Source organism: Salminus brasiliensis, chromosome 2 (genome assembly GCF_030463535.1).
Source record: "Salminus brasiliensis chromosome 2, fSalBra1.hap2, whole genome shotgun sequence".
Lineage (NCBI taxonomy): Eukaryota > Metazoa > Chordata > Actinopteri > Characiformes > Bryconidae > Salminus > Salminus brasiliensis.
This window is the reverse complement of record NC_132879.1, coordinates 19,825,150-19,840,374: the sequence shown is the minus strand read 5'-3', so window position 1 is coordinate 19,840,374 and position 15,225 is coordinate 19,825,150. Positions and strand designations below refer to the sequence as shown.

The following is a 15,225-nucleotide window of genomic DNA, read 5'->3' as shown; positions in this document are numbered from 1 at the left end:
GAAGCGCACCTATAGTCTTGCACTGATTAAAGTCTGAAGGCCCTTAAAAATGGACTGCTGGTATACATAAATGAGACAAAATCATGATGAAAAAGTTTCATGAGTGTGTAAATGGAAGAGAGGGCTATGAATCTATAAATTCCATTAAAATTAGTGGCATTACATTACTTTACATAGTTAACACAAGGTAAATTAGCCAGTAATTTGTGTGTGATTTGCCGTGGGTTCATGCTGGCCAGTTGTGCTGATGAGTGTACTTTCTTTTAACAGCTTTAAATGAACATTATTTGCTAAATAAACTTTTATTTTTCTGTTTTTGTCTGGCTGCTGTTAAGGCATAAACTCATTTATTATGAACATTTCAATGCATCAATAAATTAAACAAGAATTAAAGTTGCCAAAGAATGCATTTATTCAGTATTATAAGTTGTTTTTTGATGTATAAATTGTGCAAATGTGACTGGTTTGGGTGAAAAATGCTCAGATGCTGATTTACAACTCTGTTTTTGTGCCTCAGAATAAAACATGCTGTTTTTCCTTTTATGGTGGGCTCATAAAAAATAACGAGCTATGATTTTACTGGCTGATCTACGACACTCACAGGAGCTGCATAGCATGGCATACCATTTCATAACATAGCATAGCACTTTCACAAGAACACTGTAATTATTTGTGGTTATGATTTGAAAGTTTTACTAGATAGTGCTGCTGTCCTCTCTGTGTATTGGATTGCTAAGGACACTGTAGCCGGACAGCTAGGTTAGCTTTCAGCCTAGCACTTGCTTGGCACTCGCTCCCTTAAATGGCCTTTCCGCTTCCCTGATATTCCTGCGCGGATACCCGCAGCACTGCTTCCTCCACTTGGCCCTACTCTGGTCAGCCTAGCATTAGCTTTAAGCCTTTTTGGTCTCGCCTCCATATTTTCCTGAAGTAGCCATCATGTTTAGCCCCAAAACGCTATTGCTAGTGGGCTGTGTAAAGTACATTTCTGAGGTGTAAACAGTTATATAGGATATTTGAATTGTGGCCATTATTATAGCTTGCTTTGGGTAATGCAAGAGGGACAACAGTATTTGAGGTTCAGCGAATGTCACTGCTATGTACTGAACTCTCATTATTCAACTATACCAAGGTAAATACAGATCTTTAACTGAAACATTTTGGTACAATTTAAAATGATTGCTAAAATTACACTTAATAAACAAGCGACTGAACTACAGTTTCAAGGGCCATATTATATTTGATTCTGACATTCCAAAATCGATGCAGTTGAATCCCCACCTTCAGATCAATGCATTTTTACGCCCCTACATTCTCTGAAATCCCTCACTTTGCAGCCTTGTGATCATTATTTCAATCAGTGGAGGACTTGTTCAAGTGATGAAGCTCTATGCACGGAGCTTTAGAGAGAAAGACAGATTGTCAGCGAGGGCCAAACTGGAGAGGGTTCTGGCAGTTTAGCTATATGCACCATGACTCATTCTCCGACTGAATCCGTCTGATCCAGCACAAAATCCCACCTCATCCAGGACCCAGACCTTGTCTCTCTCTCTCTCTCTGGCAAGGTCCCTCCACCTCTTTCAACCTAGCTTCTACTGTAAGTCCTTCTCTTTCATTCTCTCAGCAACAGCAGCAGTGCCACTGCAGCAGCAGTGTCTCTCAGGGCCCGGGCAAGGTGACGGCAAGCCCTAAGGAGAATAAGACAGAATTTGCATAAACAGTGCTTTAGAGATCAACAGCAGTGTCCCCTCGCTCTCCCTCCACCTCCCTCCTGTGCCTTCTCTGCGGCATGATGCTTTATTATTATACACTTTTATTACAGCATCATTTCATCTTGTTGTAAATCAATGAAACCTTAGCTCCGTCCGCAGGGATCTAAATGTGTGCGGGAGAGGGCGAAATAATCAAATAACACAGAGACACCTCTAACTCCTGTTTTCCACGACTGTAAACGTGCTGAAAGGACGCGGAAGTAAATCTAAACACCACCAGTCCATTAATTCCTACTCCCTCCTGAAATCCATCAAGGGCCGGGGCATCAAGACCCATTACTGGAACAAGGCAATGTAGAGAAGGTTGCACAGAACACATATACACACAAAAAAGGTTAATTCCGACATTGTTCATCTACAGTCCTCGGCAGTGCCGGGTAGGGGAGAATAGTCCTCTACCTTGGATTAAGTGGCGCTTTGTCTTTCGCGTCACTCGTCAGATTATTTATTTATAGCTGTTAAGTGGCAAAAGCATGAAAGTCACAACCGTACACTATCCCTGTGCTGATGCTCACTCTCAAAAGAAGCGCTTCAAAGTGCTTCTCTTCAATATTTGGCTGGAGTGATGCCACGTGTTCGCAACTGCAATAATCGGTCCGTTCTGTAAACTCTACTCCATTTTGTCTATTAGATAAAAAAAAAAATCCTAGATACACAAATTCCATACCCAAGAAGCCTTCAGTCTTCAGTAACGCGGCAGGAGGAGGCACAAAGAAAGAGGATTGGACTAGCTCACTGGTGCTCTACCTCTTTCTGATCAAATTCTCTCTCTGAGCTGGGAGGACTCCTACCAGCCGCAGGATTTTCTGTTTGAATTTCCAGACAAATCAGCTCGATGTGGCGCATTTTCCGAGGCAGATGTGTAATCATGTGAGTTATCTATCTGCGTGTATGTGGTGAGTAATAGCATGAATCATCAAAGGCACAGGATGGCAAGGCCTCACACTGACCTGGTTGTTAACCTTAGGGCAACTTCAAAAGCTAAACATCATCAAGCAAACTTTTATTTTGTCTGTTTACTCACATACTGTGTGTTCAGTGAGTGAATTTAAAAGGTCCACCACTGCAGTGAATAATGACTCATGATGTGTCTGGAATTCTACCAGAAGTACAAACTATAATTACTTTCTTTTAGTAACAAGTCTTAAATACTCTATACAGTACATGCATATCTGTCATCATTTGTAGCGCAAAGAACAGCAGCTTTAAGGAGGTTCTGGAACAAACCTTCATGGCGATCGACCAGCGACGCAACAGTGACCCCCTCAGGAGGGGAAAAAAAACCCCACTCTAATAAGACTAAGCACTGAGCTCCCACAGCTCCATCCCCCAGACCATGCCATGAACGCTCATTAAGCGACAGAACCATGCGGGAGATTCCAAAAGAAGACAACATCTGGAAAGTGAACACAGCTGCAGATGGAGTTTGAAAAATAAATCCCCTATGATCCCACCTTAAGGTTAAAAAAGGAAGAAAAACTCAGCAAGCCAAGATCTAGCTGTAGTACAGCCAGAAAATCAGACGTGTAGAACATCAGAGCCCTCCATGCACAAGGTATAATCTACTCTTCCAGCTAGGGCTCTAAAGTGCATAGGATATTACAAGAACGAATACATTAATTATACTAGGAGAGGGCTTTAAATAGGCCTTGTCAGAAAACCCTTACCATTTTGAGTGGTGCAAAATAAAGAGAGCATCTGGTGCCTCCAGAAAAGGTTCATGCTAGTTGATTTTGATCACATTCTGTCATGTTAGAACCTGGAATTGAAGTGTATATATATATATATATATATGCTCAATAAAAGAAAAACACTAAGTATAGAAAGTTAAAGAGTACAGTAGATTTGCATGTGCATGTGTAAAGTGCATTGTGCAAATACAAAAGTAAACATTATTGGTACAACAGTAGCAGCAATATATATGTAGTGGGCTTATATTAATGGGTGCATGTCAGAGTTCAGCCGAATCAGAGTGGAAGGGGAGAGGAGGTGTTCACAAGCCTAATGGCTTGTGGATAGAAACCATATTAAACAATATATTGGTTATAGTGGCAATATATACAATTTAACTGTTGCAAAATACACAGCAGGTAAGTCAACAAAATAGCAGAAATGTGTTGGTTGTGCAGATATTCACCCCCTCTGCCTGCAATCACATCTGCTGTCTTCTGTTATATGTCTCTATCTAATTTCCAAGTTCTGCCTCAGATTTTCAATTCTCAGATTAAGGCTTGAACCCCTCCAGTAGTTTTTGGAAGCATGCTTGGGGTAATTGCCTTGTCCTACGTTTGGTTCCATCCAGCTTTCCTTCCCTCCTGTTCTGTTTTATTGGCCATGCTGATGATGCTACCCTTACCATGCTTTAATGTGGGCATGTTGTCCTCAGAGTGATGAGCAGTGCCAAACATAATAGTTACACAAAGGCCAGAAAGTTCAGTTTTGTTCAGACCCTTTCACATGTTTGCTGACTTCCCAACATACCATTCAGATCATGAATCTAGATTGGCCAGACTACAGCTGACCTCCCATCTGATTGGTGGTCCTGTCCAGCTCCATCACAGTTAAGTTAGCCTCTCCAAATCCCCTTTTTTGGCCATATTTTAAATACGAATTTAATAGTGTGCCAAGAAGTGACTGGAAGTTTGGGATTTAGTTTTTTAACTGAACCTTGATGGTCCTTATAATGTTCGTTGGAAATGATCTAACAAACTCTGGGTCTTCCAGAAACAGGTGTATTCATTTCATATCATATGACACATATGAGTGGTGGACATAAGTTGTGAACTCAATTTAAGTAGTTGTGTGATTTCTGATGACAGTTGGTTGCACAGGACCTAATTTTGGCATTGTGGGTAAACACATTAACTATTTTGCAATATCTGATAACACTTTAGCTGAAGTGCTTGCTTGTAGATGATTAATAAACAGACTGTATCAATAAGTAATCATTCGTGATCTACAATGGAAAAAGTAGATGTATTGTTGATATGCTACATGAAGTAGACTTTTTTTTCTTATTCATATTCATTCTCATTAACACTAACCCTGATCTATATTATACTCATTACATAATCAGCAACTCCTCACATAATCAAATATATTCCGACACGCCAAATAAAGTGAAAATCAACTGAATTCAGCAGATTATTCATATAATATAGTCTCTTGATGAACTACAGCATGTATTCTGATGCTTCACTACTGCTGCATCATTAATATGTTTTTGATGCACTATATGGAGAAAGGTATTCGGACACCCCTCTTAATTATTAAATCATTCCCATTGCCATAAAATCAAGCAGCTAGGCATGAAGTCCGCCTTTATAAGCAAAAGAATGGGTCATTCTAAAGGGCTCACTGACTTCCAAACCTGCTGTTAGAGCTGCAAATGGGGAGGCAACTCCATATTAATGCCTATGGAGTTAAAATTAGATGGCAAAAAACTGTATAATGTGTAGGTGTCCCAATACTTTTGTTCATGTAGTGAATGTGACAAAGTCTGTTGAGAGTTTGTTTCACCTAGAAAGGATCACTCAACAAAAGTGGTAACCAACATTTGTGTACTATATTTGTGAATAATTTTCTCCCAAATCAGTATGTAATCTTAATGAAGTCTTTTTCAGTTTCAGGTTAGAACACTACAAACTTTGAATAAAAATCAAGAGGGGGTAAATACTTTGTGGAGGCACTTTATGTCTCAGACTTTTTGACTTTATCACCTGGGAAAGACTGTTAGTGCTCCACAGACCAAACACAACCACACAGATACACCTGTTTCTGAACACGGGGGCAGAGGAGGGGTTGCCCCCTTTATCTTCCTCCACTTCTCTCTGGAATTGTTTTGTAATTTGGGTCGAAAAGCATGGGACAAGACCTTTCACAATCAAAAAATGTACATGTTTACATCTAAGCCACAAAAGCAAAGCTGAATCCATTTGGATGCACACGTCGCACTTAGTGTCCTTTTTTTTTATATACATACTTTCTCCCAGCCTTATCGCCAGGGCCAGACTGTTAATGCTCCTCTGTGAAAACCACAAACATAAAGACACACCAGTTGTTAGAACGCAGAGGAAGAAAGGGGTTGCCCTCTTTATCTCGCTCTCTATCGCTCTCTCAGGAGTTGCTCTAACTGAAAGGCCGTGGTTATGACACACATGGGCCAACAGAGCACACTGAGGTTGCCCACCTGGCAAATTGTAACCACCTCCACCTGCTGGGACCCCCTTAATGCACGTTAAAACTGTCAAATGTGAACACAGACACACATGCAGGCAGGCATGTGCATGCACGCACGCACGCGCGCACGCGCACACACACACACACACACACACACACACACACACACACACACACACACACACACACACACACACAGTCTGCTCTCATCACTTAGCAACAAGAAATCAGGCTACAGAAGATGGCCAATTAGCCTACATGAAATAATTCCATATACATTGTGTAACTGTGGAATTAAAACTAAAAGCCAGTGTTGTAGCCTTGCACTACACAGTCAAAACATCGCAAACATTCATGCGTCCATTTACCCCAAATGCGACTAGGCTCGGTGTTGTCTGTTTTTTCACTAACATGTCTGGTTCCCACTTGTGTAACAATGCATCTCCGTACACTGCTGAAAAGGTCTCGTTTCTTTCTGGCTTGTTCCAGCCCTTCCACCCACCAATTAAATATGAGATGACGGGATAGGGCATAAAAAATGCATGGCCGCAGACAGAGCAGGCAGCTGAAATATGCACACAATCTTCTTAATGTTTTAGAGAGGTAAATGAACTGTCGTGCTTCAGCTACCTTACTTGAATGCCCGGCACCCCTTGCGACACTGGGACTCACTTTCTTACAAATTCTGTAAGAAAGAAAAAAAAAAGGTTGAAGGGGAAAAAAAGAAAAGCAGCAAGCTGGCAGCCACATATGTAGCAGTGAGGAAAATTACAGAATGCACAGTGGGAAATAACATACAGTACTCAATAACAGGCACTTTTTGTGTTTTTTTTAAATGTCAGAAAAGGCAAAGTCACAAACAAAAGGGTAGAGCTTGGTCAGAAACTAAAATGCAAGGCTTTTATTCAGGTTTTTTAGATGCTTACAGAGAGGAAACAAAAAAAAGTTTCAAAGCTTTTTTGTTCCAGTGAATAAAGCACAGCGCGATGCAGCTTGTAACGACAAGAACTTAATTGCTCTCCTAAGAGTGTACTCAGTGGGATGCCCAGAAAAGGCAGCACCGCCACAGTTTCTCGCGTGCAGAAAAGTAGTGCTGACTTTGAACCCAAGCTGGCTGCAGCGCTACGGGCCTCTTTATGCACGGATGGGTTTTTGGTGGAAATGCCCTGTGCTAACACGCCGATTAGAGCAGCGCAACATCAAACCACCATTATTGCTGTTTACGGGCTAAACAGTTGCTGGGTATGGTCTCTGGAAAAGAAAAAAAAAAAAACATTTAGGAAAAATACACCACAGTTCAGTGGATGCTCAAAAAAAACACTGTGTGTGCTCTTCTATCACAGATGGTAAATAACAATGTCTCTACCCTTTTTTAATGGTCTTTTTATTTGGCAGATACAGATCTGCTCCCTTTTTCACAAGTCCTTCTATGTTCTGCTCAACTGTGGTCACTTTCAGGTCAAGAGGGTTCACCGGAGCTGTATTAGATGGGATGTTTGTGAGACAGCACTACACTGTCATAATCAAAGGTGTCATCTAGAGTGAAAGGCACAACTTCTTCAGTTGGAGTCTGGGAAGACAGAAACAAGTATACCAGCCATTCGCATTCGAGACACGAAGCACAAGCTTTACTCTAATTTCACTCTGTGTTTACGCAATTAACTAAATTACATTGTTTACACCTAAACCGAGCAGTTTGAATCAATTTAGTCAAATTGCTATTTCACTTCAGCGCTGTTTAGTGTCTGATATAAGTCCATTACTGGAATGAGTTAGGCCCTAGAGTGTGTAATACAGTGAAACACATCCGTGAAGGGACAGGCAGAGTTACAGAGAAACAGTGTTAGGGAGAGGTGCAACTGTGTACGTGTGTGTGTGTGTACCTGGCACTGAGTAGCAATGGTCTGGGGACTGTGTGTCCTGTGGTCCGTGGCAGTGGAGGAGAGTTCCAGCAGCGTGCGGTGACAGAAAGAGGGTGTATAGGCTGGCAAATCCTCCTCGATCTCTCCAGGAAGCACACACACATCTGACAGCCAGAGAACAACATGAATCTACAGCATGTACAGACATCTATAGAGCTTTAGGAAAAGCATAATCTTTCTCTTTACTCGCAGAGAGAAGATACAATTTTACACCAACACAGCAGACTACATTACGCCATTATAAATATACACTCACCAAGCAATTTATTAGGAAGACCTGTACAATTACTTATTCATGAAATCATCTAATCAGATAGAGATGGAAAGGATGATCGGCTATGTATTGGTATCTAATGCTTTTCAGGCCAAATATGCAATTGACTGATAATTTAGCTCACTTAGCAAGGACCCTGTAGTTCCTCATTCAACCACTAGATACAGATCTCATTAATGGCTGCAAACTCACATATTTGTAGGATGTCTAAAATTAATGTGTCAGTTCTGTAAAACTAACAAACAGATATCGGCCGATAGTACTGAAAGACGACTGGCGAAAGGTTTCAGCCCAGTCCTAAACAGTCTAACTCTTTAATTAGCCAATGCATTCAATCATGCAGCTAAAAGCCAGGAGCTCAAAGTCATCTTCGTATTTCAAAAATGTGATCTGCATTTTGAGCTGATTTGAATATTTCTATGAACTGTGGATCTCCTGGAATCGAAAACGCCTTGTTGATCGGAGAAGTCAATGGAGAATGACCAGACTGGTTAAACTGACAGAAAGGTTACAGTAACCCAGAAATTGAAGACCCAAAGCGTTTATACCAAACGATCGCCCTGTGCGCAAAAGCCTAGTGAGTTGCTGAACATGTGCATTTCTTTATGACCACAATTTACACCATGTCAGACCCCCCCACACACACATGTGGCAAGGAATCCAAGCGGTCACTGAATAAGAGCAAAGTCTGCAATTCAGTGTCAACACGTCTCTCTCCCTGCTGAACTGAACACTTTCTGTGCCCGCTTTAAGATCACTGCTCAGGCACAGCTAACCTCCACTGCCCTGCTTTCCCCCACTGATGAGCCACTCATACTGGCTACAGAAGAGGTAAAGTGAAGATTTTATGTGAGTCCCAACCCAGAAAGTGTCTGGCCCAGATGGAATATCAGGTAGAGTCCTAACAGTGTGTGCCAACCAGCTGGCTGCCAACTTTACGGACATCTTTAACATCTCCCTGGTTCCTGCTTTAAAGCCACAACTATTATCCCAGTTCGAAAGAAACCCACTATCTCTTGATGAAGTCTAAATGGCTACTGTCCCATCGCTCTCACACCCATTGTGATGAAGTGTTTTGAGAGGCTCACATTAGGGGTCAGAGTGCTAGAAAGGCAGCTCTTTGTCAGTTTGTCTACTATACAGATCTATGACGTGGACTCACTGGCAATGCACACTGCACTCAACCACCTGGAAGAATGCCGTTTGTTGACTTCAGCTCTGCCTTTCCCACCATCAACCTGTCCAGATTGGTCTCCAAACATAACACTCTTGGAATAAGCCACACACTCTGTAACAAGTCCATGATGACTTCCTCACCAGCAGGCCACAGTCAGTTAGAATGAGCGACCACACCTCCCCCACCCTACACACTCAGCACAGGATGCCCACAAGGCTTCGTTCTCCTAAGTATGCTCTATACCCTGTACATCTATGACTGCAAAGCACAGCTCCAACACCATCATTAAGTTTGCCAACATCACCAACGATGATGAGGGAGCACACAGAGAGGAAGTGAAGCTCCTTGCAGAGAGGTGCGCTTACAATCTCATCTCCCTCAACATCAGCAAAAAACAAGAAGCTTACTGTTGACTTTAGGAGGGGGAGCAGAGTGAACACACCCCAGAGCATAAAGCAGACAGCAAGACAGAAAGATCAAGCAGCTTCAAGTTATTTGGTGTCTACATATCTGAGAATCTCACCTAGACACTCAACTCATCGCACACATGCCCAGTACATCACTGCACTTTCCCACCCACCCAAACAGGACCTCTACAACAGGAGATGTTGGAGGACAGGAATCAGAATCTTCTCTGACCCCACGCCCCCCACTGACTCCCTGTTTTACAAACACACACCAACCTCAACCTGAATACAAACACACACCAACCTCAACCTGAATGCAAACACACACAGCTACGGATTACTCTGATCCTACCAGTTCACTCATCACATCCACATGATCTGCACCTGACTGTATGCACTTTGCACTTTAACTGGAACTCCCTCTGTGTACATGAGCTGTGTACTGTTCTCTCTACATGAACACTAGCTGCACTACTGCACTGTACACATTGTTTACATATGCAATGCTGCTTTAATATCAGACAGGCCCACCTCAGCATACACTTCTGAACTCTCTGCTGAACTCCATCACTCCACATATCACTGCTCTATATATTTATTCCACTTTAGTATTAGTATAGTTACTTAGTTTGAACCATAGTCACCCAGCCTTCATGCACATATTTGCACAAGTACATGCACAGAAATGTATATTTTGTATTGATTGACTTTGTACTTATTGTCTCTGCAACCTGTCTTGTGTTTGGTCTACTGTTCTTGAACTATTGAATAAAGTCTTACCCATTCTGCACTGGACACTTACAAGAATAAGTCTCAGTAACAGTAATAAGTGTTTCAGTATTTAATTAAACAAAAAATGAACTGAATGTCCCAGAATCTCTGAAGAATGTTTCCAACATCCTGTGAAATCCATGCAATAAACTAAGGCTGTTCTAAGAGCAAAAGGAGACCTTACCCAGTAGTAGTATAGTATTCCTAATAAATAATGCGAAGTGACTGTATTTAGGGTATGTATTAAAGTGCTAGCCCCCTCCAAAGATCCTAATAAGACAATAACTGTTAGTTAGTGAATATGATAATACCACAGTGTGTCAGTGTAATCCACAACACGTTGTTCATCACCTTAAAAAAAAAAAAGAAAAAGACATTCACACATGACAAAGAAGAACAGATAATTAAATCTGTCAAAAATCATGTCTCAGTGAGTTTAATGGAAGCTCACAGCCCTGGCCGAAAATAAAAAACCCACTCTCTTACTCTTACACTATAACTCAAGATCCATCTGCTGACAGACATATGAAAGGCTTTATAGTGATGTTTAATCTCTATTAAAGGCACAGCATGGCTATAATCACCTCTCCGTCTGGCTGCTAATTGAGCTGAGGCTGAGACAGAGACAGGTGAATAGCACTAAACACACACACATGCCCTCATACATGTACATGCACTCCATGGCTACATCACCAATAACTGTAATTATACAGGGCTTCTGAGATGCTGACAATGACTGTCAAAACAGCATATGTGACTTGAGTTGTATTTAAAAAATCTATGTACAGGAATCGACTAAGAGATACAGACTTGTGTCATATAACGTCATCACCATCAAATATTTTCTACCCTGTTTTGCGCTCCGTTAGCGTTACTATATGTGAATCCATGTGTGTGTCCATGCTTAGTGGGTGCGTAAGCGATGCTGATCTTAATTAAACAGTTAATTACTCCCACAGTGAAAGTCATGCTTTTAGTTGCCAAGAGAGACCCAAGCATCTTTGAATGTGCATGTCTGAGGGCATGAGTCACAGGGTTCTGGATGTGCATACAATGCGATGTTCAAATGCCTTCTAGAAATCCATATACAGACTCTGAGTAGCCTGCTTTGAGAATGCAGTATCAAAAGCAAGGTCCTCAACAACCACTGCAAAGAAACATAAGGGGAATGTCCAAGCTAATGAATTAATCAGAAGGCTGCCATTAGATTGCTACATTAAAACTCTTCCTGCCAAATGAACAGCTAAACGAATCTCTCCGATGTCAGCTACCTCAAAAACAAACAGGACTTCCTCAGACTAGAGCTAACCACACATTAAAAAGCGTCACACTAGAAAACCAAACCCAGCAAGTAGGTGCTAGGCTAAAAGCTAAGCTAACCTAACCTAACTGGCTATAATTTCTTGAGCTAGTGAACCATGCAGAAAGGATACAGGTACGAATGTTTTGATGAAACAATCAATGAATAATAAGCTTATTGTTCCACAATTATGTTATGAATGTACTCCCATGCTTACTCAGAAAGTAGCATAGTGCATCCAATAATAAAGGTAGCATCTTTACTGACATACTGATAGAAAATAGTCAATATAAAAACAAGCTCCAGTTCCACATGCTACTATATTTTGTTTTTGCCAAATGTAGACATGCATCTTGACTACTCCTGGGGTAGATTTCAGTTATTGTTTTAGTTTAAGGATTTAAGGTTTACAAAGTTTTATTATGTTGGTTTTAGGGTTAACGTTTGAGATGCTATGTAAGTATCAACAGATACTGTGTTGGGACAGTGTGACTTGGGAGAGAAAACTAATGAATTCAATATTACACTGTAACAAATCTAGCTTGAAACGGAACACACCAACACGGTGTGATGTGCTGTTATGAACTACAGTGCATTTCTGTGGGGCTGTAGAGTGTTTAAGTTTAATTAAGTTTAAGCCAGATATCCTCCTTTAAAGCTTTGTGGTTTTTGAAATATCAGTATTTGCAGAAATGTAAAGATATTAGTTAAAAATGTGCTATTATACAATCTCTAGTTAAGAATGCATGATTAGAAGTTTAGGATCTTTGTTCTAGCTAGGCCAGGGAATCAGCAGGGCACCTTTACGGACTGGAGTAGGATTCATCCGCACACTAGCTGTTAGTTTGTCATTGGAATCCCTGCAGTAAATGCAATTAAGCAGTGCTCCATGTCAGGCTGAGCTTTGCACTCTTTAGAACATTCTCTCTCTACCCGTCTATCTTGTTTTACACACCACAGCAGCTACATAATTACTCATGCTAATTAGGGTGAAGTTCAGACTACCTTTCTGTTAGTCAGCACCTCTGACTGGCACCCCAGACGCAGCATCTTGTGATCTGCACAAAGATTGGTGAAGAAAAGAAAAAAGAAAAAAGAAAAAAAAGCCTGCCCTCTTCTTCTCCTCCTTTTTGCTCTCTTCACCTTAGCCTGCACTAGAGAACCTGGCTGGTAACTGAAATGGGCATTATCTGTACTATGAACTTCCTTTCAAATGTACAGTTTCCACTGAGTGTTTCTGTTGTCCAGCCTTTCTTCAATTAGAGGTCATTAGTACTAAAGCGAGGATTGCGGAGATGAATAGGAGGGCTGACGCATGTTCCCTCTCATTATAGGTCTGCTCACTGAGCACATTAAAGCATGTCAGCATAGCAGCTGCCTGCCCCTAAGAACAGGGCAGTTGCTTGCAAATTGCATGCACGGAATATGTGTAATAAATGGTAATATATTTAAATCAGGTGGATGGCGACCCTAATTACAAAACTAGCAGGCACATGATTCTCGCTAAACCATATTAGATGTAAGGTGAACCCATAAGTGCTTTGCATAGGCACAAGAGCAGAATTTCTATGTGATTAGTGTATGTGATTACAGCCACTCTACCGTACAATATTGTAGTGGCCCTTGCAGTAAGGGCATAAATCTGCCCCTACATTACATTTCTTCTGAAAATAAAATATTTTAAAAAGCGCATTTAACATTTCAAATGGAAGCTAATGATAAAAAGTGTGACCAAAATAAACTGCGAAAATATGAAGATAAATGTACCTTGTGTACGTTTCTGTAAACAGAATTTATTACTTTTAATAAGTGAAATGTTGTAGTAGACAACAGTGTACCTTCACTAGCCTGCAAAGATTCCTCTTCTGGATCAAAGTCATCCAAATAGTTAGCAAACTGGGGAGAAAAACAAAAAGAAAAAGAAAAACAAGTCTATTGTTTAGGGGTGTCATGATACCAGAATTTAGATTTCAATACCAATAACAAGTGTGGCATTACAAAGCTTAATACCAAAAGATACTACGTAAAAAAAAATCACCTGACAACTGGACATTTATTAGATATTACTGGATTTGTTGCAAAAAAACACATTAAGCTTATTTTTATTAAAACGCTTCAAATGTTGGCAAAAGTACATGATCAGCCCATTGCGATCTCCTTTAAACAAAGAGCTGATGTAGGGCTGGGCGATAAGGTAAAAAATATTATATCACGATACTTAACGACAGTTTCACAATACCAGATATTAACTACGATATACATGATCGCTGACAAAATGCATCAGTACATAAACCAGAATAATTACCTTGTTTGTAATAAAACATGCAGTTAATCAGTGTTCTGAGCACTGATGATATCCTCAATACACTTAAAAAAGAATACTGTGTATCACGATAACAAACTTTATCACGATACGATAAAATATTGTCATATCGCCCAGCCCTCAGATGAAGGTATTGAAAGTAAAGAAAGTTAGATTATTTAATTTTCTGCCAAATTGAAAAAGTATTGAGCTTTTATTACTTTGCTCAACTGTCAAGCTCCATCAAGCCTATTGTGTAATTTATTTGGTTTAGATTAATTAAAAATGTGTCTCCATTGAACTACTTACCTTTACAGGTTGATCTGAAGGAAGAGACTCTCTATTGCCAAGTCTTCCTACTGTGACGCTTCCTTCCAGGAGAAACTACAACAGCATCAGCAAACAACAGTCACAACCACACTCCTGACATCATCAATTTCACTTTCTCATTTCAGTCACTACCTGTTTATGCAGGTGAACATTGCGTTAATAATTTGACTGCTTATTCTAAATGAAAAACAATCTCATGCATATCAACAAACAAACCACACCAGACTTGCCTGCAGAATAAATAACTACTTAGTCACTTTTTCTGGAATAAACTGAAAGTGGTTTTTTAACAGTTCTCAATTATGTGACACCTTTAAACCACACTTTTAATGACCACATACTGACACCATATATTGAAAGTAAGTAAAACAGCAAGTTAAAAATAAATAAATAAATAAAAAAGTAAGATCATAGTAAAATGAAAAAAACAATAAACAAACCTACTTTTCATCAAATAGATCAGTGTTCTTATGCTGTGATTCACCTCATTCGCTTTTTCATGATTCATCATTTTGTGGCCGACATTATTATTTTGTGGCTACTACACTATTGATTTTGAACATACTCTCTGGCTAGCTTTGTTTTTGTAAACAGTACCTTATTAAGAATAATTATTAAGTGCTTTGTTGTGCGTTGAGTTGTGGAAACACTTAATTGAGAGCACAAGTCATTGTTAAACACTCAGAGCTCTGACACCATACAGGAAAAAGCATTGATGGTCTACATTGATCACTTTGTGGCAGCAGAATCAGGGCCTGAAACAGACTGAAAATTATATGACACCCTGCACT

At 40.3% G+C, this 15,225-nt stretch overlaps 1 protein-coding gene across 8 annotated transcripts in view; it reads right to left on the bottom strand.

Annotated features, from left to right (window-relative positions):
- Nucleotides 1-434: 434 nt before the first annotated feature.
- Nucleotides 435-15,225, bottom strand: part of iftap (intraflagellar transport associated protein) — a 25,905-nt gene continuing 11,114 nt past the window's right edge. For 6 of the 8 annotated variants that reach the window (XM_072669841.1, XM_072669805.1, XM_072669849.1 and 3 more), the window contains 4 exons: nucleotides 14,414-14,488; nucleotides 13,641-13,698; nucleotides 7,835-7,977; nucleotides 435-1,688 (listed from right to left, as the gene is read on the bottom strand). In XM_072669841.1, the coding sequence (XP_072525942.1) occupies nucleotides 1,593-1,688; nucleotides 7,835-7,977; nucleotides 13,641-13,698; nucleotides 14,414-14,488 (372 nt within the window). In that variant the 3' untranslated portion in view covers nucleotides 435-1,592. Of the gene's footprint in view, nucleotides 1,689-6,835; nucleotides 7,522-7,834; nucleotides 7,978-13,640; nucleotides 13,699-14,413; nucleotides 14,489-15,225 lie in introns of those variants that run through there. The other 2 variants (XR_011978353.1, XM_072669856.1) reach the window with 2 other exon arrangements.